This window comes from Rattus rattus, chromosome 7, assembly GCF_011064425.1.
Source record: "Rattus rattus isolate New Zealand chromosome 7, Rrattus_CSIRO_v1, whole genome shotgun sequence".
NCBI classification, from domain to species: domain Eukaryota; kingdom Metazoa; phylum Chordata; class Mammalia; order Rodentia; family Muridae; genus Rattus; species Rattus rattus.
The window spans coordinates 21555809-21580010 of NC_046160.1; the positions used below are offsets into that span (position 1 = coordinate 21555809).

The 24202-nt window shown below is 43.7% G+C and overlaps 1 protein-coding gene and 2 non-coding genes across 3 annotated transcripts in view; all 3 read right to left on the minus strand.

The window, feature by feature from the left end:
* Positions 1-2995: 2995 nt before the first annotated feature.
* Positions 2996-24202, minus strand: part of Wdr43 (WD repeat domain 43) — a 38907-nt gene continuing 17700 nt past the window's right edge. The window contains exons 7-18 of the mRNA XM_032908956.1: positions 22775-22839; positions 21156-21327; positions 19581-19667; positions 18492-18623; positions 16903-17034; positions 13318-13404; positions 12081-12112; positions 11461-11524; positions 9369-9482; positions 8792-8861; positions 4607-4656; positions 2996-4522 (exon numbers count right to left, since the gene is read on the minus strand). Coding sequence (XP_032764847.1) covers positions 4370-4522; positions 4607-4656; positions 8792-8861; positions 9369-9482; positions 11461-11524; positions 12081-12112; positions 13318-13404; positions 16903-17034; positions 18492-18623; positions 19581-19667; positions 21156-21327; positions 22775-22839 — 1158 coding nt within the window. The 3' untranslated portion in view covers positions 2996-4369. The remainder of the gene's footprint in view (positions 4523-4606; positions 4657-8791; positions 8862-9368; positions 9483-11460; positions 11525-12080; positions 12113-13317; positions 13405-16902; positions 17035-18491; positions 18624-19580; positions 19668-21155; positions 21328-22774; positions 22840-24202) is intronic.
* LOC116906415 lies at positions 18239-18314 on the minus strand. The gene has a single exon (XR_004388677.1). It is a non-coding gene; the product is annotated as a small nucleolar RNA SNORD53/SNORD92 (small nucleolar RNA).
* On the minus strand, positions 18952-19029 carry LOC116906413. The gene has a single exon (XR_004388675.1). It is a non-coding gene; the product is annotated as a small nucleolar RNA SNORD53/SNORD92 (small nucleolar RNA).

Sequence of the window (24202 nt, forward strand, 5' to 3'; positions counted from 1 at the left end):
ACTGGGGTGGAGGGAGAAGACCAAGCACTGCCCTTAAGGAGGCCAAGACATCAAAACCCACCATGGTGAAACGACTACAGCTTTCCCCACCAGCCGCTGTGAAAACCTTCCTGTCCATCTTTCTACCGCAAGGTCACACTTGGTTCAAAGTCATCAAGTGACAAAACTGGGTTACCACGCAACTTTCCTGTGTAGGAAGAAGGAACACTCACCCGGCATGCACTCTGCTGTGGCCTTTTTTCTTAATGAACAAATGACAAACATTAGCACAGTGACCACCAGGCTGGCTAAGAAAGCTACAAGGTCAAGCCTCATCGCCATGGCTGCCTGTAACAGTCCACACTCTCCCTCCACTCACCACCAGCCCCAGATCCAGGAAAGAGGAACTAGGAAACGGACAAGTGTTGTGGGACAGGCCAATGGCAAACACTTTTGCTATTTCTTCCTAAGAACCGTAAGTGTTTACACCTGTAAAGATCAGGAATTCTTCCACTTTAAGCCAAGATAACCTACAGCAATCAGGCCAACTCTGTGGGTTTTGAGATAAAGCATTAGTGCTATTGCCCAGTGTGAGTTTAAGACCCTCCTGCCTCAGCCGCCTCAGTACTGTGATTACAACAGGCACCCACCAACTTCTGTACTTTTCATTTGATGTCCGTACCTCCTAGCAACGTTCAAGCAAACTTCATTTTGCATGGGCTAATTAGAAATGCTGTTGTCTGAAACAAATTTACAAAACAGAAATTACCCACAGTTATCAAAAGGCTACGGAGTGGTCTGCTCTCAGCCAGTCAGCTTTCACCAGATAGACTGCTCGCATCCGTGATGCAGGCTTCCTGTCTGAATAAGTTAACAAGCTTGACAATTGTTAACCCATCAACGCCTCTGTGACTTCATTCCACCCATGGCTCTGTGAATTGGTGTAGTTTTGTCAGCACAAGCAGTACTGCGAGGTACCACGGTCAAGACCACTACAACAGACTAAAAATCTTAACTGTATGCCTGAGATGCCTTCAAAGGAGGGACCAACAAACGGTCACTTAAAAGGAAATGTAAAAAAATCATTGGGTGGGTTCAGTTGGAGACCTGTCAATCACAGTTCAAAGAACCTTCAGCTAAGATGTTAAGGATTCAGATCTGAAGAGATCGCCAGAACCAATCTCTTCTCTCTGGGTGTCGTTTTGCTTTTGTTTTTCCTTCTGGAATGCTGGAGCACACCGTGCCTTGTGCTTCTCATTACACACCGTGGAATCTTGAGACCGCTCTGTAGCAATGGTGCATCTGTGTCAATGCCGAGCCGCTATCCCCGTTCTAATCTCTCCCAGCATCACTAGTTGACAGCATCACTGCTAAGCACTCCAAGTTGCTGAAACCGGCCTTAGGCAGCAGTGCTAGGTTGATGCCCGAGACATCGCTCATTTCAGTAGTCAGGGTCCTACCAAGACAGTCTTTCTGAACTGTGGCAGTGGACCTGATGCCTGTCACACATTCCCAACAAATATGAGGTTAACTTCAAAACAGCCCAACAGTCCCCTCCAACCTCCTGACCACCACCTTGGTCCAAGTCACCAGTGTTTTCACATTAGGCATCCTGTCCTGGGTAACTGGATTCTCAACTGCAAAAACTGAATTCTGTTCAAAAGCAACAGCCTTTCCCTCCCATTTCTGAGCATAAACCACAGAGCCAGTGCTCACCTTCCTGGCCTAGCCTCACTCAGCTTGCTGACCTTCCAGCGTTACCTGCCCTTAGGCCTTTGCTAATGTTCTCCCAGAGAATGAGTGCACTTGACCCACCTCCTCCAATGTTCAGATCTTTCAGTAACCAGATTATGTTTTATGTAACCTACACCTTCCTACCAGACTCCCTTCCTCCTTAAGTTTTTTTTAATTCAACACTTATGTACAAATTTTCTACACATTCATCCCTACCTCCCCGACAAGCCATGGGCTCAATATTGTAATAAATACTGAGATAACTTATCTGTGGCAAAATACCTCCTCAACCAAGAAAGTTAAAGACAAAGTGCTCAGGGTGAGTCCACACACAGGAGCCTCAGCCACACTAAGAATGGGCAAGCGGTTGGGGCTGCAGGGGATGGGAGCCACAGCATATCTTAGCCTTTAAGGCCTCAGTCTTTAGATCTATTTATCCAAACCATGACAAGCGAATGGGCTAGAGTTTGCCATTGTTCATTGATATAAATACACCGTGCACCTAGAACCAGTAGAGTGGACGATGAGTCAAGTGAGCGATGTAGCAAGGCATGCTGGGAATTGGCCTTCACAGGGATCACAACTCACCCATCAATTTAATTCCAAACCTTCCACATTAAGGATTCAAACTCTCACAACCAGAAGTTTTGACATCTACTCACATAAAAACATTCCATACTCTGTAGTTGTCTATACCCAAGGCAACCATCACACAACCCCAGTACTGTACAACACAATTTATGTGAACCCCCCTACTACCAAAAATAACACAAGCTGAGACCAAGTAGGACATGTGATCATGGACAATGGTTGCAGGCTTCAAAGTTTTCAACAAAAAAGTAGGAAGACCGAAGGCACCACACAACCAAATTTCATTCTCAACTGGTAGGACACGACTACCAATTGTCTAGTGAAATATTCCTATCACGAAAATAAGTAGTGTAGGTCTTAGTAGATTCTTCTAAACCGAAAACAAAAAACAAAAACTTCCCTTGTCTCCTTATCCCTAAATTAGACATAACTGCCTCCTGTTTGCCTAGAACCTTGGAATACCGAGTTGCAACCCAACCAGATGAGACTAAAAAAATTACCAGATGTCACTGGCGAGAGAGTAAAACATGCCTATTGCTTTACTGTTGCAAACGTGATTACACAGCAAACCTTAAAAGTATTTACCTGTGAAGTCTAGGCGTGCGTGAAACCACCTTAAAACCCTTCACACCGTGATCCCTAAGCCCAAACACATGGCTGTACATTCTCTACACACACCACGAGACACGCGCTGGGTAAAGATGAGCATTTATTCACTTTACAAAGAGAATGGTATTAAATTGCCATAAACAGCTCCATTTATAGACAAAGAACAACTGTACATCAATCGCACCAGCAGCTTGCCCAGGATGCCCTTCCCGCGTCGGCTGTGCAGCCTGCTCTGTCCCTGATGGAAGTCCTCCCAGAGAGCACTTTTCTTACAGTCACAGGTGGGAAAGCCTCACATCTGCTCAGTCCTTCTGCAGACGACAGCTCTCCATCTGCACCCCTGACTGAACGAGTTAGTACTGGCCCACTCTTTAGAAACAAGACAAATTACTGGTAATTTGAAAAAGCTGTGTAGCACACCAAAATACTTATTTATACATACATAAAAAATCTTGAGTGAGATTTATCATTTTGAAAGATAAACAGATACCCTAGCCCTGCTAAGAGTGGGTAATGAAAAGGAACCAAAATGTTAAATTACTGAATTATAAAAATAGTTTCTTTGGAAAAAAATTCCAGCAAGGTTATTATTATCTAAAACCAAAGAGAAAAAAAATAAACAATTGTTCTCTGATCCATTAGTCATTTAAATAAAAATGAAAACCTTCAAAAGCAGCTAGGACAGAGAGTTACAAATGGCATGATGAGCAGGTCTCATCTGTGTACGGATGAGCCTTTACAGTCTGCAGACAAGAGCCTTAGGATGGCTGAAGCTTTGCTTCTTTAATTACCATTATTTTGTTTTGTTTTAAAAAATATCTGACATGACACTTTAAAAAATAAGTGGTTATTTGGGGAAGCCCTCCAACCACCCAAACGGATCTGGATCAGATCACAGTGAGTGCTAAGCTAGGGAGACCGTGACTTTATTTCTGTAAATCACCATTTTCACTTGAACTTTTAGTTACCCCTTCATCTTTTATGAAAATGTATCAAACGAGACGTGCCGGATTAAAAACAATTCGTTAATGCTGCTTGGCATTTGGACCGAATGAAAGATACTAACCTGAGACGAGACCTGACTCCTTCACAAGCGTCCGTTCCTGCCCCCTATGGCATGTCTGTATCCCCCAAGTCAGTTTCCGATAGAACCAAGCACACTAGAGTATTATATTATAAAAATATACCATATATTGGACACTCATGTCAGTACATTGCAGAAAGTGTGTCTATTTACTGTGTAAAGTTTATTAACATTTGAATGAAACACTCTTATTTACACAGTTACAGTCTGGGCACTCAGGACAGGAAGGAGGTGTGGGAATCGCCTCAGTGAATGTGGAAGCATATGGTGGCCTCTTGTCTGCTGGCACTGGGCAAGCCTCCCTGGGAGGACGCGATAGACAGCACTGGGCAAGGCGAGCCAGGATTCTTGTGTAACTGGCTGTGTCTGTCTTCACTCTTCTTCACTCTCATTTTCAGGATCTAAATCCGAATCTCCATTCAATTCTTTCTCACTTGACACTTCTCTGTCCTCATCTTCCTCATTGTCTTCATCGACAGCCTCATCATTCTCACTGTCTTTCTCTTCATCCTCATCCCAATTATCCTGGTGGAAATAGCAAAGAAAGGAGTTTATGAAGCTTCCCGACAGTGAGGACAAAAACCAGACAGACCAGAAAACACCACTCACATCAGAATCCTTCTCTGGAATTTCATCGTCAGACTCCTCTTCAGAAGACTCTGAAAGAGAATAGCAGAACAGTGCTAAAGACAGCAATGCTTACACGAGCTACCGAGCACCAAATGCACAGTCAACGAGCGCTCTGCGGTTCACATGGTTGAAGCAGGAGCTTGTGTGGCCCGGACAGGCCTGGAGCTTGCAGTCTCCCTGCTTCAGTCGCCTAAACTGAGATTGCAGGTATAGGGCATACTCCTTCTAAATTCAGCTTCTAACTTTACTGTGACCCCCAAGTCCCTTGTGTTTCCGAGACTGGGTTTCACTGTGTAGCCCTGCCTGTCCTAAAACTCACTCTGTTGACCAGGCTGACCTCAAACTCAAATGTATCCGCCTGCCTTTGCCTGCCTCCTTCCCTCCCTCCTGCTGGGATGAAGGTGTGCACCACCACCTGGCTTATTACTCCTACTGTTAACACTCATTTTTATTTTAAAATAAAATAAAATGTGCGTGCGTTTGTGTAGACACATGTAAGAGCAGGGCCAGCAGGAACACGGGGCACCAGGGAGGTGAAGTTACAGGCAGCTTTAAGTATCTGATGTGGATGCTGGGAACGGAGCATGCTCTTTACCCCTGAGCCACCTCTAGCCCTAAGATTAGAAACATTATTTCAAGTATCAACAGCCTATAAAATCTTATCTTAAAATAGTCAATCATGGGTTGGGGATTTAGCTCAGTGGTAGAGCGCTTGCCTAGCATGCGCAAGGCCCTGGGTTCGGTCCCCAGCTCTGAAAAAAAAAATTAGTCAATCATTTTTAGACCACAAATAGGCAGAGGGTGTGTAAATATTCTACACAAGAAATGGTGGGCTATGCATCTATCTAAAACAAATGCTTCTGCATGGTCTGTGACCCGTAACAATAAAGCACTAGTTACAGGAAAACAGCCTGCTGTTAATTGTACAGTTTGAGAAATGAAATGCTCACGGGTGCAAAGTAACAGAGCTACACTGTTACCTAAGCACCTGGAAAATGCAGGAAGAGCAAACTGAATGGGCTCTTGAGGAAGGCAGGACAAAACCACCTGCAGGGGTGGACATTACATGAAAAGGGACTGGAAACCCGACTCAGCCTCCCTCATCCAGTTCAAAACAATTTCAGCATTTACAGGACAAACTAAAGTACTTCAAAGGTTAAAGAGCCACTCTTCAAGAGGTCCTGAGTTCAATTCCCAGAAACCATATGGTGGCACACGACCATCTGTAATGTGACCTAATGCCCTTTTCTGGCATGCAGGTACACATGCAGAAAGAACATTTATATACATAAAGGAAATAAATAAATCTTAAAAAACAAACAAATACAAAACACAAATCCACAATCACACACAGGAGCATTCTATGGAATCATGGAATCAAATGGTGTCTCTTCAGTAAATTTCCACTCCAACATTAAGATATGAAAGACTTTTACAAACCAGATTTAATGCCAGGTCAAGGCTGGTTTGAATAAGCAAAAAACATTTTATACATAATTGGGTTTTTAAAAAAAGAGAAAAAAAGGGGAAAAAAAAAGGAAGCTGACACTGGATAAAGTTAAGGCTGTGTTGCCAGTACCAACACAACAGTTTAGGCACACATACATGAGGTGAAATGTTCAAACACATAAACTAATCTAGGCGTGGTGGTACATGCCTCTAACCCCAGGACTCGGGAGACAGTGGCAGGCAGATCTCTGAGTTCAAGCCAGGGATATAAAAGAAAACCCTGTTTTTCTTTTTTTTTGGTAAGGCAGTTAATACCTAAAAACTGTATTCCTACCCTTTAACTTAAATATCCTGGCCACACTTATTTATTCAAAATAAAATAAGTTTTGTAAGCCACTGTGTGCCGTATCTGAGCCCATTCCCCTACAGAGCCACCATGTGACATACACTGTCTGTCATGCATGCTGCTATACAGTGGTGAGGAACACTGCAGCCGTAAGCTGTGTAGGTCGGATTACATGCTGCTGTGTGCTGAGGGGACCCCGCTAATGAAGAACCGTTGTTTGTAGTCACCACAGTATTCCATAAATAAGACCGTGATGGTCAAACCTACATAACTCTTCTTTCAGAAGTGCTTTAAAGTTGTTTTTCTCCAGTCATAACATACTCATTTTCAAACGTGAGGTCCCCAATGGTTTTATTTATGAGCTAAGTCTCATAATGAGATACTTATCTCATTAAAAATTAAAATCCAATTTTTAATTGGATTACAAATAATGCTGTCTACCTGCTATCTATTTTAATGAAAAATTTTTTCCAGAGGGTGGGGGTGGGGGAGAAAAGTGTCTGCTTCCTCCAACTTTTGAAGATTTGGTGCTCCATATAAATTTTCTTAAGAAAATCTAGCTCCAAGCAGTAAGAGCCCAGAAGACATCAGACCATATAGACCCATCAGAGGTCCCTCAAGCCTAGGCTCTGCTGGCCATGATGCAGCACTCAGTCAGACTCTTAGAAGCATCCAAATGAAAGTGAATACAGCAACCTTCAATCCCGACGCCTTACAAAGCTGCCCTATACAAAACACATAAATCCATACCCTTGCCCCGATGAGCTCCCACACCCCGACTCTTGCCAACATCGAATCTCAACCCTGACATTTAAAATGTGTCACTGCATGAAGTACTACCTCACTCATGCTGTAGTCTGCACTTCTCTAAAGTCACTACACTTTTACACTTAGTAGGCTTTAAGGCATGAAAAGCAGAATGACCAGTGTGACACAGCAGTCTTCTGCACTTCATAGTCAGTGTTTGCAGCATTTCCTGACAGGCAGTCAGCCCTGACACTGAGCCTGCCATGGATGCCGCCTACCAACAGCCTGGCACAGTTCTAGACATCAGGGCTCAGTCGGGATGTGCAAGAGAAGCCTTCCAGCCCTGCTCCTCTACATCACAATCCCTGTGATTTTCTTGACTCACTCAAGCAAGCAAAATTATTAAACAAAGTAATTTGGAAGTTACTAACAACGTTAAAATACAGGGAAAATTACTGGGATAGCCTTAAGTTTATAGAGGTAATTATTATTATTATTATTATTATTATTATTATTATTATTATTATTATTATTATTACTACTACTACTACTATTACTATTATTATTATTATATTACTGTTCTCTATAAACACTCTACTTCACATCTACTTCACAAACTACTTCACAGTTTCCAGCATTCCTGGTTTTGACTGCTGCTATAACGAGGTTTTTCTGAACAGTCCCTGGGTATAGTAACACTGACTGTTCGCTGCTGGTCTTGGTGCTCAAGACACCTGCTGATGTGCACAGCACCTACTAACAACAGCCGACTGCGGGTTCTGTTGTGCCAAAGGATAATGTATGTGAAGTCCAAGGTCTTAGAGTGCTTTGACATTGGGAAGAAATAAAAAGTACATTGCTAACTGGTTACTGGCTTCCCCACTTAAGATGAGGAAATTCCTTGTAACCCCGTGGGTGCTTTGTTATTGAAGATGTGTACTTTCAAACTCATCTCTACGCTCAGTGTTCTCCAGGGGAATGTTCAACTGATCATGGTATTAGCAGATTTCTTGGTACATTTTGGAACAACTGGCTTTTAAGTCGGTTTTGGTCATCGTCTTTCTTGTTCACCAACACCATAGTCTCCTACATTCAAGTTCTTCTTCTGCCTCTCTGACTAGCACCCGTCACAGACCACATGTCAGTTGCTTGCTTCCCTTGGGTTTTGTCAGAAGGCTGTCTATTTTCAAGAGATGTGGCGAGATTTCACATTCTCACTTACATGCAGAAACTAGGTTTAAAAGGATGCACGTGTGTACATATGCCAACTTATAAATGCAAAATAGTAAGACGTTCCTAAGAACCGGTGTGTGTGGTGTGTGTGGTGTATGTGTTGGGGGTTGGGTTGGTGTCTTTCTTCAAGGAGTGGTAACAAAGCAGGAGAGGACTACCTAGCTTGAGGGGAGGTGATGTGGGGAAAAGCAGCGAGGTGGGCGGAACAGGTGAAAACTACATGAGGACACATGTTTAAAAATTCCATGACAAAACCCATCATTCCAAACGCTAACCTAAAACATTAATTTAAAAAGAAGAGAGTCCATGGGCGTTTCTACAAAGGTAAGGGAATCACATGACTGAGAGAAAACAAAGACCGCTGGCCGCCAGCCCCTACTCCCCCTTACCTTCTTCATACACCAATTTTGCCTTAAGTCCAGGGGAGGGCATTTTTTTCGTCTTTTCTGATGCTGTTACCTGAAAGAAGAATTATAAAGCAATTATAACCTTATTCCACATAGAGACAACAACACACTCAGCATCCAGTCCACCCTCTCCCACTGCCCTCCTCCAAATGAATGAAGGACCCAAACCAACTTGGAACAAACCTAAGACAAATACAAAAGGGGAAATGGCTCTAGTGTCCAGAAGCTGTGCGTGTGCAGCGGGGTTAGAGTCTCACTGCACCAGACTGTGAGCGAGCCCCTGAGCCCCTGTGACTCACTGCGCACAGTAACAAGTGAGCCCAGCACACTGGGGAGAGAGTGGACATGTAGTCGGTGAGTGCTTGCCTGTGCTGCTGTGCAAGCAGCAGGCATGGACAGTCAGGCTTCTCTGCTGCCACTCAGGAAGTCACAGGTTAAAGCCGGGGCTCTGACTTGCCAACTTCTTACTGAACTCAGTCTCTTACTGCTTGGGTAACTCTGCACTGCCCTCTCCACTCTCACACCCAGCTCTGAGCCCAAGATCATCTGATCTGCTCACTTGCGTGACGAGAAGAATGAGCTTCCCATGCAGGTGAGAGAGCTTCTGGAAGGTTTTGACTCTGCTTTCCATTAGCTGGTAGAGTGTTCCCAACTGGTGCACCAGGTCAGGCAGCTACAACAAAACAGACGAGTGACCACTTGGTATCATCACATTCTCAGGAGGACACACCACGCTCAGCCTGGCCCAGGAGCCAGCCCTATATAAGGAGGTGTCAGAAGTTCTAGCAACAGCGAGGGTTTGGACACAGCCTTTCCAACAACAAACTTTCAACAGAAGGTTGATAACCACTGCACATCTCTTAGCTGAGAGGTCTTTCCTCTGATCTTGCCCAGTATCCAGCACATCACCTACACTTGCCATAGGCTCTGAGGCACCAGGAGCTCCTCCCCACTGTCAGGACAGAGCAATGAAGGACAAGGTGAACCTCACCTACAACATTGTACAGATCGCTCCTATTAGTAAATTCACCCATCACACCGAAGAATTAATTCAGCAGGAAACCTTTTACTGTCCCTGTAGATGGGGGAGGATCCTATACTCTGCTCTTAAGTTAGACTTTCCTGGCCTCATTCCCAACTCGGAACACAAAACAATTATTGCTTGTCTCCCCCCTTCTCCAGCATCCTGTCGGTGTTCACCCGGGATGTACAACAGAATGTGTGCCCATTTAGAAGCACTGAGGAGAGGAGCTAAGATGAGGAAGAGCAGGCCACAGTGCCAGGCTGAGCTGCAGCTATGGCTCGGAGGCTGGAGCTGCACCAGCAGACCCCAGAACCCGTGCCACTGTCAGGCAGGAGTGGCCACCCGCCCCAACACCAGCCTTCTAGAATGGGCTGGCAAGCCTTGGTGTGAATGAGACCTTCCCTCAAGTAAGGCAGAAGAGTGATAAAGGAAGATTCGTGACACCAACCTGGGGTCTCCACACAAATCTAACATGTGCACGTGTGTAGTCCCACACATATGATATATATACACATAAGGAGAGGGGACCTATAACTTAATTACGGAACATTTTCCTTAAGCCAAATGCTAAAACTTTTCAGGAAAATGTACCATAAACTGCTAAGCAAATAAAATTATAATTCTGTTTGTAGGGTACAACCTGACAGCCGTGTGTGATGGCTCATGCTTCTAACAGCAGCACTTGGGCTGCAGCAGACACAGCGGGAGTACAAACAGATGGCCATACAGAGAGTTCCAGGCCTGCCCCAGGCTACAGAGTGAAACCCTGCCCCAACACAAAACAAAACCCATGGGATGGGGCTGCAGAGAGGACTTGGCAGTTAGAGGACTGAGGTTGGGGTCCCAAAACACACCCGGTGGCTCAGTCACTGGTAACTCCAGATCCAGGATACGCAATGCCCTCTTCCACAGGCATCTGGCATAAATGTATATATGCAGTCAAAGTACTCAGACACATAAAATAAAATAAATGAAATAAAATAAAATAATGGAAAATTTTAATGCAGGCCGGTGAAACAGCACAGTAAAGTTGTTGATGACCTGAATTTGATCACCAAAACCCACATGGTACAGAGTTACATTGTCCTCTGACGTCCACACTTCACACTATGGGCAACCCCCAACTCAGAGATACACATAAAACATAATTTCTTTAAAATTAAAAACTCAAAACATAGCAAACATATGCAAATATACCAATGTGTGCAGAGTCCAATCACAGTGTAACAGAAAAAAACGATTTTCCTGGCATTAAGCTCTTTTTCATTTATTTGATTTATTTATCTACTTTGGTGTTTTATTACAGGGTTTCTCTGTGTAACATAGCCTTGGTCATTATGAAACTCACTATGTAGACCAAACTGGCCTTAAACTCACAGAAGGCCACCTTTGCCTCCCAAGTGCTGAGATAAAGGCTTGCCTACCAGGAGGTGATGGTGCACGCCTGTAATCGCAGCACTCTGGAGGCAGGGGCAGGCAGAGCTCCTTATGTCCCAGGGCAGCCTGGTCTACAGAGCAAATCCTAAGACAGAGAGGACTACAGACCGATGATGATGATGATGGATAAACCAAAGTCTCTAACCCTTACCAAAGCCTAATCGGTTACTCGCCCTCAGAAAAGACTTACCGTGGACAGGTATGACGCATGAATCGTCAGCACACACTTCAGCCACTGGACCATTAAAACAGCACTAGCAAAGAAGAGAAATGCAAGTAAAGGGCAAGCTCACGGATGCAAAACAAACAACAAACTAGGTCAGGAGATCTGTGAAGGAAGGCGACCGCCAAACACTCTATGTCCCCGGCCCTCTCTGTTCTGTCACAGGTGAATCTAATAAAAAATGTCTGTAATATATTAGCTTTTGCAGGTTCTAGCAACAAGCAGGACAGCCCCACCCCCTGCAAACCCAATTAATATTTCAAAACTGAAGACCAGGCTCTACCTCATATAATTAATTTATTCAAGGACAATAACAACCATCCAAATATACTCAAATGATTTTCCATTTTATAACCACATTTGAGCCCACCTACAAAGACCAGGCTGGCCTTGAACTCAGAGATCCACTGCCTGTGCCTCCAGAGTGCTGGGCTTGAAGTGTGCGCCGGATGAATGCTGCTGCTCTTAATTCCTCTACAGAACAGTCGTTTAGCTCAGAGCAGCAGCGCACACCCGCGTTCTAGGCCAATAAGTTACATAGTAAGTCTCGTGTCAAACAAGAAACTCAGGTCACTGAAACAGCTTACCTATTGGGATGTCCCTGCAGCCTCTTCGTAAGCTAAAGGAGAGAAATACAGTTAACATCAGCACTGCGAAGACAAGCTTTCTCCACCAGTTCCCCAAATGCAATGATGGCTGTGTACAAGCTATCCCACCTGGCAAGCTATTTTTACTCAGCACAACAAATTTGAATTCATTTTCGTAAGAGTAATTACATGACAGAAATATAGGTTAAGGTTTGAATGAAAGTTCAACAGACAAACGCACAGCAACTAAATATAGACTGTGACTGCTATAACAGGAAGGCATGGGGTGGGCACACAGCCACCACTAATGGGTACAAGATGCTTTTTGGAATGACACTGAGACAATGTATGAATATATGTTATTCGTTTTAACAACTGCATCGTATATTAGGAAAGAGTTAATAACTTCATGGTTTATAAACAGTATGTCCATTTTAAAAATACATAAAAAGTATGGAAAAATGCAGGGAAAGCAGATTTTAATTTGGAACAGACAATAACCCAATACATGAGTTGACGTCTCTACAGTTTTTAAATTTTCCTGCCAATGGTGTAAAAATAGCATACACTGCTAACAACTCTCACAGCACTTCATCATGTCACAGACATAACTTCTCAAGCACAGCTCCTGTCACAGAGCATTCGTCCTTCTGTCTAACATTTAAGAACTGACACCTTGTCTTCTACTATTTCAATAGAACTATACTTTTAGAAAATAAAAGTATATTCCAAAATAAACTTTTAAAGGAAATTGAGTTTTCCCTACTATAACTAGTAAATGAACACTTAAACTGAATTCAGCACACTGATGGCCTGAGGAATCTACTGTCCCTGACACCCAGAATGAATGCCGGTCCCCAGTTTCCATCTCAACACTTGGTGCCCCTGCTGCTTAGTGTCTGGGTTTCTGCACTGTGCCACTCCCTCCCTCTCTTAGCCTAACGACTCCCCACCTTTGTTAACACAGTTAACAGTTACTGAAGAAAAGGCAGAACTAGCTCTTGCAGGAGTCATGCAAGTTACTCTGGTGTCAGAGGCTGGTCCTCTTAGGTAATCTTAATATTCTCTCCAATTCACATCCAAACAGAGGGAAAAAAACACACAGAGTACTTCACAGGTATAAATGGAGAAAGAAAACAAAGAAAGTGGGGTTCCATGGTGGGCTACTTAGTTACAACCCCCACACCAGCACAGTCTGCACAGCATCCCCGGGCTCACTTTAAACAGCAGCAGTTACCTCCTGCAGCAGTGGGATGACAGCATGCAAGGGCATCCTCAACACAGTCTTCTTTATCAGGTTTACATTCCTAGTTTGAAGCACTTTCTGTGAAAAAATAACTAACAATTAGGACAAGCACACTTCCAATAAGGATACTGTACCTGAAAACGCTTATGTATGGACTGGAGAGACAAGGGATAGAGCACGGACTGAACTGGGCAAATCAAACGAGAAGTCAGGTAAAGCTGCCTGCAGATGACACTCAGAACATCGGCCTCTCCAGACACTTAGAAACCAGCACGTGCCACTCTAGGGATGCTCTCCAACTTCCATTTCACTATATTAGAGCTGTCCACAGAGTGAGCTAAGGAAGCTTCTGTTTCAAAGAGAGCTCTTTTAAACTGCTGTCATTTGATAAAAGTGTAAACCAATCGAATGATTACATTAACAGATGCTTCAACAAAGCCCTTTAAGGCTTTATCTCTGGGAGAAGGCCAGATTCAACTCTAGGTTGTAGAAAAAGGAGATCGGTGTTTTATGTCAGAGAAACAGGAAAGGTGAGAGTGAGAAAAGAGCCCACTCATTGCGACCTTCCTTCCCAAAGGCTTTATATCTAAGGAACACAGGGCACCAAAGGCAGACACAGTAAGTCAGCTTCCAGCTATTTCTTCCTGTTCCTTAGAATCTTTTCAGAATCCCCATCAGAATTTACTTGCTTGTAAAAATGACTTTTACACCAACACGACTCTACCAAATACTATCTTTAAACATCACATAATTTCATAGGCTAATATATATATATATATATATATATATATATATATATATATATATATATGTGGAATATTTATTATACAGTCATTGGGAAACTGAGGCAGAGAATGTCCTGATCTAATAGTTCTTGACTAAGCTAACTATGAGGTTAACTCAGTGGCAGGCACTGCTACCCCAGCTCCCTGGAGGCTAGCTAAGGTAGGAAGATCACATACTTGGCCAGACTGACTGGCCAAGTCACCAACATAGCGTCTTAGAATTGTTTTAAAGTTGTAAGGTAGACCACTTGCCCTGCATATATAAGGCCATGGGCTTGATTTCAGCACTGCTTGAAAAAGAAATAAAAAGGTAAAGCAAAGAAGGAAAAACTGCACACAAATGCCAGTGGTCAGGTCTGGACACTGCCCAGTTCTGCACCAACTCAACAACAATAACAAAGCAACCAAAGACGGAACCCAATGAGCGCCTCACCAGCACAGAGCCCTGAGTTTGCACATCAGCAATAAAAACAAACAAGAAAAACCTACTCTACTAAGCATAACGTGCTGATGGGAAACTGTAACAATGACACTGAACATACACCCAGTTATTCATCCACGTCATCAGTCTGTAAGCAGCATACACAGTCCTTGCATTGCTAGATCTAGAAAGCTGTCTGCGCAGCGATGAGCACTCAGGCACCAGACTCTGCAAGAACACGCTCATCGGCCTCCTGGTGATCTGAGCACAGCAGTGACTTGCACAGAAGCTGCATCCCGCATTTAACAAAAGTTTTTTCTAAGGCAGTCTCATTCCATTACACACTGTGACAGCAAGGCACGGTTCTCAGCTGCAAAGTATCTTGACAATTCAATGTCATCTTTTTAAATTTTAAACAATATATAGCAGATATATGGTGTCAAAATCTCAACTGATTTTGTTTTGCCTTTCTGTGATGATTAATGTCATTAAAACAAACCTTTTTCCACATGGGCTGGTGAGATGGCTCAGAGGGCAAACGATCTCACTACCCAGTCTGACAACTGAAGTTCAACCCTAGGACCCCTAGAACCCACATGATAGAAGGACAGAAGCAACTCCCAAAGTTGTCCTCAGCCTCCACATGCCCTCTATGGCACTCGCTGGCATTTACAAGAAGCAAGCAAACAAATGTAAACGTTAACAACGAACACTTGCTACACATTCCTTTGTCCATTTGACTTTGTTGTCTGCTCATATCTCTCCTGGCTTTTTAAATGACGTCTTGTTATTTTATACATTGGGTAAAAACTCTGTGATGTAAGCACACATTTTCAGCTTGAAGCACGCTGTGCCACAGTGATGTTCTGTTTCATGTTCTAACACTCTAAGCTGGTTTGCTGGAATAGCCTCTTGCTATGTTACAAACAGGCTAGCTTGAAAAGCACAATCCTCCTGCCTCATTCTTCTATGTGTACTACAGTATCTACCATTGTCTTTTTTTGAGACAGGCTCTCTCTGTGTAGCCGACTGTCCTTGGCTATGCACACCAGACTGGCCTTGATCTTCGCCTCACCTCTGCTGCTGAGATTAACGAGTATCTCCAGCATCTAACATGTCTTCAAGGGCAGATGCTGCTGACTCTCCATCATTTATTCCTTTACCCTGTGATTTCCATAGACATACCTGCACTCACATGTTTAACCAAACACTTCTTAATTGCTGCTAGCTCTTGCTAGGCATTCCAAAGGCCTATTTATGGATGGAACAGCGTTTGGCCATTGCTAAGCTTTACCCCACCTGCAGAAGCATGAACACATGATGGACAGGCAAGCATTTGTGGGAGCTTATGACTGACAGGTGGGTTTCTGATGGTCTATTGTACAGTTCTACAACCTGGTTCATCCGCTGAGGAAGGTTTCAGATCATAATCACATAACCATTGATCGCAGGCAATCTGCACCACATTCAAAGGCACTGCCAAACAAGTGTTTTATACAGACTATTTTTCATCAAATTTGTCTAGGTTTCCAAGACATGTTAAACTAAAAATCACCTAAAATACATCAGAAACTACTTAGAAAGTAATTTAAGGTTTTTAGATTTGCTGGATTCCTCTTTATACAAATCATTTTATAAAGAATAATTAGATAATCACATTGAAATCAATTTGAAAATCAGAGATAGCATTCACAGGTCACAAATTTAAAATCATCTCTACTGACTGCACTAATTCTGCTAAGTCATGAAGGAAGCGTTGAAAGAATGAAGTCACACTAATCTGACCAGGCGGTGCTTAGGGCCTGCTGTGTGAACTGCGAGTCTAAGCGCCCAGCAGAGCAGCTCCGCGCACGCTGTCGCCAGCTTACACAGGTAATCAGTGCTTCCTTAAGTTTCTAGAGCTGAACAACAAACAACATAACCCCCACCCTCTTCAATCTCCCCCCAAACTCCTACCCATCACCAAGGTTCTACCTCATTGGCCCCTCACGGCCAGGGGAAATAAGTTTCTGGAATCCAGAGTAAAAACTCAGGAACGCATTTTCCTACAGAAAGAAATATAAATTGTGATCTAAAATGCTGAGTGTTAAGGTTCAGCTGCACTTTATACAGGCTTTTGTGAACTAAAGCCTAAATAACCCAACAATTCAAAATAGCATTTCTATGAGAAAATGCATTCCAGGTTTAAGAGAATTAGCATATCCCCATGGTAGGTTGGTGACTGTGTATTGCCACCAAGCATAACTAACCTCTGACTAAATTGACAAAAAATTAAGTCACGTGTTGCTATATAATGACTACTCATTCTATGAGTATCAGTTCAATGGCTTCTATTTTCTCAATTCACTGAAAGTCTGTAGAAATACTTACGTTTAACATTTCAAAGTCATTGCTTTCTAAGCCCTGCGCCAGAAGGACTGGAAAGCTGTTTGTCTGCAAAAGGTCATCCTTCTTTCCTCTTCTATCTAGATCCATGGCACCAAGGCGCTCCTCGATGGTAGCCTATAGAATGCAAATGTGGCTAAGTTAGCCAGACAAGGACTAAACACCTCCTGCACAGAGAGACTGTGCAAGAAAAGTGAAAAAAGTTCCCACCGTCTCACAAAAAACAACTACCTAAGAGCCACATTGGGGACTGAAGAGATAGCTCAGCAGTTAAACTGCTCTCCCAAGGACCCCAGCTCGATCGCCAGCACTCACATGGCAACTCCTAACTATCATTAAAGCACCAGTTTCAATGATTCTGATGCCCTCCTCTGGCCTCTGCAGGCACTGCACACAGCACACAGATGCACTTGTAGGCAAAACACTTATACAAATAAAATTTTAAAGAATTTTACTTAAAAAAAAAAAAAATAGCAATGAATATCCTAGTAAGAGCACCAGTGGAAGGGGAAGCCCTGGGTCCTGCTAAGACTGAACCCCAGTGAACTAGACAGTTGGGGGGAGGGCGCAATAGGGGGAGGGTGGGGAGGGGAACACCCATAAGGAAGGGGGGGGAGGGGATGTTTGCCGAAACCGAAAAGGAATAACACTCGAACATAAGAAATATTCAAGTTAATAAAAAAAAAAAAAAAAAAAAGAATGAACTCCAGACTTTTGGAAAGGACTGTGTTAGCTGAGGAGATTTGAAAGTGCCCAGCCATTGAACTAGTTAAGGTATATTAAAGAATAAACCCTCAAAAAAAAAAAAAAAAAAAAAAAAGACAAGAGAGGCACATGCCCTGAATATATAGATCATAAGTCCTCTGGGGGAGATTAAAAAAAGGAAGGGACCTGGCATCTTACTACTAAGGTATGAGCAAAGAGCTATCACCATGTAAGCATTCCCTAACACAGCTGTCCCTCACAACTCCATCAACTCAAGGTTGTCACGAACAGAGTTGGGCTGGCAAGATGGCTCAGGCAAGTAAGGCAAAGAAGCCACCAAACCCACCAACCTGACTTAATTCCCAGAGCCCATGAGGTGGAAGAAGAGAAAAATTATGCCAGGTTGTTCTCAACCTCAACACACAAGGCAGGCAGGCAGAACACACACACACACACACACACACACACACACACACACACACACACACACACACACACACAGACACACACACAGACACACAGAATAATCAACTTTTAAAACGCCAAAGTTTATATAGCCCTGTAAGTAACCATGACCATCATTGTACAAGAGCAACGGCCATAGAACCAGCCAGGGTTGCTCAGACAGCCAAGAGAAGAGGCATCATGGGAACTCAGCAATATGCGAAACCCAATGAAAGTCATCACAGCAAACCCTGACTTCTATCTATTCAATTATCTGCCCAGCTATGAGGAATGATAAAATCTGCTTTCAGTTAAGAGACCGGAGAACAGCAGTAAACTCTGCAGGTCTCTTGAAAACCAGCTCTGGCTCGGCCTACCCCACCCCACAATCTCTCAACCCTCCAACCCGAGCAAGCGGTCACTACCTCTTTACTGCCCAGTTTCCTCTTGTTCTCCGCCTCCTTGGGCTGGGCAGGCAGCAGCTTGATTGGCGCATGATGTCCAGGAACCCCAGGCACCAAGACTTTTGCTTCGGAATTCATTACCGGTGTTTTCACCTGCCACAAACAGTACCAGGGTGGGAACGATGTAACTTAGTTCTTGTGCTTCCTACTAACAAAAGCAAGCAGCCCCCCCGAGGGCTTTTGCATCAGACAGTGCAAATGCAATGTACTCACCACAACATAAGTTCAAGGCAAACTTGCTAACTCAATATTGGCAAATAAACTTAAAATACTGCTTAAAAGCCCCTGGTTTTAAAGTTTACAAGATCTCATTTAGAGTACAAACCAAGAAAAAAAATAAAGCCTACCAAATACTGTGTGATTTTTTAAAAATGTTCAAGTTATACATCTTACAACTTCCAGAATTAAATCTTTGCCAACCATGCTCAGACAGCCAAGAGAAAGGTGTCATCTCTGAAACTCAGCCAGACGCGAAACCATGTGGATATCATCACAGCATGAGTTGGCTTTCCTTCCTATTTCATACCAACAAGGTATCTTCATGTCTACAGCAATCACACTCAAAGCAGAATGCCACAATGACAGTCCAAGTGGCAAGGAACTCCAGCACTATTGTGGATTGATATTTCCCTGAAACATTTTGCTAACCACAGCTGTGCTCTATCTATCAAGTTTGGATAAGCAATCCTGAAATCTGCTAATCACATTCAATCCTACATAGTTCCCCGTCCAGACCATCATGTACCACACCAATAGCACAGCGGGGTAGCTTTGCAATGCCTATGTCTACATGCAGTCCCACACTTCTAAGACTGAGGCATAAAGAGGAGAGCAGTAGACAATACAAGAGACAGGAACGGTAGTGCACACACCTGTAACCCAACACTAAGCCTGAAGAATCACGAGTTTTAATCTAGACCAAATACCAAAACTAACTCAGAAGACAGAAGAAAAAAATAAATGAAGTCAATCAAATCCAGCAGCACTCACTATATTCAACTCAATTTAACCAATCTATTATTTTTAACATAAAACCTATGATGTACTCACCTTGGTTATAGCAGTTTCTACTGTTGGAGCCCAGCAATTTGAAATGTCTCTTTCCAAACATATATGAGTATCTTTGGAGTTCAAAGCCTAGACACAGTTTTTCAAAGGGAGTTGGAAGGAAAAGAGAAGACTGTCAAACCAAGCAGTCACCATGGCGCTGCTTTCACAGAGCACGCCGCCAGTCGGCCAGTCGGCCAGTCGGCCAGTCGGCCAGTCGGCCAGTCGGCACTGGGACACGGCAGCTCAGCAGAGGCATGGCGTGAAGGCCCTGGTACAGTGCTCACATCCCTGCTTATGGACCACTTGAACCTGCACATCAGCTTATAGCTCTCATTTACAGAAGGTATCCAGATCAAACCACTGAGTCCTACCCTAACAAGTCTGTCCTACAAGCAAGCTGAGGACGGCACTGCTTACTAAACTAACAGGCTGTTCTGAGAGGGATCTGTATGTCCAGGCACGATGCTCAATGAGGGAACAGGAGCCACATGAAAATTACTTAAGTCCCAGGAAGGTTCTATGTGGGTATAATGTTACTGTACACTATGTGAATACTATTCTTGTATTATTCAAATGCCAATCCACCCCCAACCCCATCAATAAAAGCTGGTCCACAAATGCTGAGCAGGAGAGAGAATACAGCTGGACTTCCAATAAATCTTATCGTCTCTGTCTCATTTGGGAGCTAGTCAGGATCACTTTTAAAACACCACGTGCCTGGAAAGTTAGTATCTGTAAAATCCAAAGAGACAACAGAGGCTATTATTGGAGGGGAGCGCACGGCCAGCGGGTTTCCAGCACCATCTTATCCTCGTTTAATTAGACTGTATGTACATATACAGTCAATTGTTCACAGTATTTCTTGGATTGACAGACACCTGAAATCCCAACACCCAAGAGGCAGAAGCAGTAGAGCCCCTTCCACACTCATGGCAGCCAGGGTTACTAACAAGAGCCTGGGTCAGAGGTACAGAGGTTGAGCATGAAAGAGGCTCTCTCTGAGTTTGACTCTTAGCATTGTAAGAAAACAATGTTCTGTAATACACTCAAGAGAGCTTAGCTGGCTCCCTAGGAGCCTTACTAACTAAAACATTATAAAATCAAACTTAAGCACTTACTGGACAAGACTAAGAACTTGCAAGTCTTTACAGAATATTCTGTAGTATAAAAATGTCAGGGAACTTCCAGTAGCTTTCTACTCAGAGAATACAATGGACGCCACTAAGGGCCACCAGTAAGCATTGCATTTTCTGTATTAAGAGCAGAACTCAACCTGAGTCACTCACGCTGACCCCTAGGTCAAAAACAGTATGCAGTAGAAGTAAGAACTAGGACTATTTTAGAGTTAGTTATATAGGAAACATCAGATTTCTTAGAACAAAATAACAAGAGGAAGAGGTAGCACTCAATATCTGTTGGGTAAAGAAAAATGAAAAAAATTCTGAAAAATAAAACCAACCCCTGAAAGTTTTCTAATTAGAGGAGAATGTTAATTTTCTCTAAGTATTCCAATGAGGAACCAAAATAACCTCTTTGAAAATCTGCATTGTTGTATCTGAGGCAGCATCTACTTACCAGTCGCTCGATGGTAGGCTGAAACCAACTGCCATACACAAGCAGTAAGGACATTTTGTCTAAGCAAAAGCCAGCGGCTAGAATAGGGATGGGCTTTGGTGTTGCGTTCTTGCCCTTTCCAGGTGTTGCCACCTGAATTGTGCAATTTGAAGTCAAGGGCTTTTTGCAGTGTCTAGGAGTAAAGGGAAAGTAAGATTAGAGAATCAAGTCACAACACAAAACCCTGCCCTCATCTCCACAGCACAAGTGGCCAAAAAACTCACAAGTCTCTTTCAAACCTTCACATGCTACCAACACTAGCCCTCAAACTATTTTGCCCCTCTGTCCCATACTGTCAGACACCAAGACAAAGCCAAATGAGCTCCACCGTTCTGAATGTCAGGCGTCATACTCGCACCCTATCACAGCTACCCTCAAAGCCTCACCTCTGATATCCAGCTAAGAACTGATCACACCGCTCCAGTCTTCTCTGGGCACTGCCCTGTGCTGGCTTACATACTCAGGTTGCAGAGCCTTCTGACTCTGGAATGAGGCCCTTCGCTGCACCCCAACCACACCCTTTCCCCCGATGCACCAGCCTTACCACCCCACTTCTTCCCCAAAAGCCCTCAGTATTTAGCATCTCAGCTCTAAGTCACCTTTCCAACTGCTTTCTGGTACTCTAACTCGTCCTTTGCCTCTGTTTAAATTATTTTTAACATCTTGGACAGAATAACTCTCTTGAACCTTACTTAGGTCACAAATCCCCTGCCTAAAACTCTTCCAAGGGGGAGGGAGAGATGGCTTAGCAGGCAAGAGCACTGGCTACTCTTTTAGGACTCAGGTTTGATTCCCAGACTCTACATGGCAACTCAAAAGTTCCAAGGGATCCAACACCATCTGGCCCCAGTGTACACCAGACATGCAAGTGACACCCATACATGCATGGAGGCAAACACCCACATCTGTAAAATAATTAGAACAAAACAGACAAACAAGCAAACAGACAAACAGACTTCGATGGCCCACCTGAGCCAGAGAGAACCGAGACAGTCTTCAGCAGCACTAACTACCGACTGGAAAGCATTCCCCGCACACCCTGCGTGCCAAGTCCTCAATACTACACATGAAATGCTATTCTTACAGAGAGCTAACTGTAAGGAGACACAAACTTCCTGAGCTTTTATTTCTAACCCTTCTTGGTATGCCAGAGACCAAGCCCTGGCACTGCGTATCCTAGGCAAGATCCTTGCCCTCCAGAATGTTCTACAGTAAGTGCACCCTTCTTTCCTAGTTCTTCCTACTCCTTGGAATCAGGAAAACAGAACAGGGACACTTCACTGAGTGACATACCTACAAACACAGGCAAATAAACCACCCTGGAAGATAAAACGAGTCCCAGATCACACTGGCCCGCAAGCAAGTCCCTCCCAAACTTTCATTACTATCACCAACATTCACTATATATACCCATGGAGAGGCACTCTCTTAACCACAAAGAAATAGCATGGCCTATCACCCCAAACTGTTCTCACAACAATCTAAAAGGACGAGAAGGAATGCAATACAGAGCATGAGGTGGGATTATAACCAGAGGAGCATAGAAACAAGCGATTCTAAGTGTAAGACCTCTTACTTACCCATTTAATACGTGTTCAAACAGATGAACTTGACCATCTCTGCAAACAACAGCTAACTTGACAGGCTGAAAGAAAAGCATGGCTGGTTAATTCCGGTCAGTTATATAGCCAGTCTTCAGTTTAGCTCATGAAAACTGAACTCTTGTCCTGCCTCCTTAGTAACCAGGATAATAAAAACAGCAACACATGCAAAAACCATTATCCGGGACTAGCTAGATAGCTCAGCCAACAGGTAAAGACATTTATCATACAAGGACAGCAACCTCAGTTTGGTCAACTAGAATCTATATAAAAATGGAGAACTGACTACAGAGCTGACCTCTGACCATGCAGATGCATACAAGCAAACAAGCCTGAGAAGGTGGATAGCCCTGGCTATCCTAGAACTATCGTAGAGCAGGCTAGCCTCTTCTGCCTCTGGATGGCTGTGATTAAAAGGGTGCACCATCACATCGGCATACACAATTCTTCAACGAAATCTGTCTCTCTCACAAATTGTTCTTGTGAAGACTGTAAAATAATGTTAGCCCAAGAAGGTGGCACAGGCACAAAGCAGCCTCCAAGGTAAACAAGAAAGAGAATGTCTCAATGACCCTGGAAAGCCCCAGCCACAGCAGCCAGGATGACGAAAACACGCTTAGCACCCATGAAGGAGGGAGGGCCCACTGGCTCCCCCACTGTGTCGGCTCCTATAGCCTCCTGGTCTGGGGCTCCCACCCACGTTTGTGCAGAGGACTGAACTTAAGTTCTGAAAAGCTTTCTTAATATTTAGTACTGCCAACATCTTGCCATTTGTATTCTAAGTTATGGCTAGTACAAGAATTCAGAGAATGCCCAACCCACTAGGCAACACCGCAGTACGGCAGTGCAGTGACCCCAGGGCACGGGAAGCTTCTGGGATGAGACCTCAGGAAGTAAGGATGCTCCTAAAGAAATGACAGTCACCAAGGAAAAGCCATCCTCACATCACCACACTTAGTGCTTCCCTCTTCTACAGCCCTAACAGATACATCTAACCCCAAACTACTGGCAAGCAACCAGTGTTCCCTAGATCAGAATCAAGGCTTTATTTTGGACCTTTTGACTAATTAGTAATTACTACTTAAAATTTATGTGAGAGGTAAGACTTTGGTTTCTTGATCCACTGTTCAGTTTAATATGTAAATGTTTTTAAAGAGCCTGTAAGAGCTAGGAGTAGGTTCAGCCAGCTAAGTGCCTGCCGCACAAGTGTAAGGACCTGAGTTCAGTCCTAATACCCACATAAAAACCAAGTGTAAGGACCTGAGTTCAATCTAGTACCCAGGTATAAGCAGGAATGGTGGCATGTGCTTTTTAATCCCAGCACTAGAGAGGAAGAGACAAAGATGACCCCGGGGGCTCGCTGGCCGTCCAGTAACCTAATTACCCAGCTCACATTCTGTTGTTACT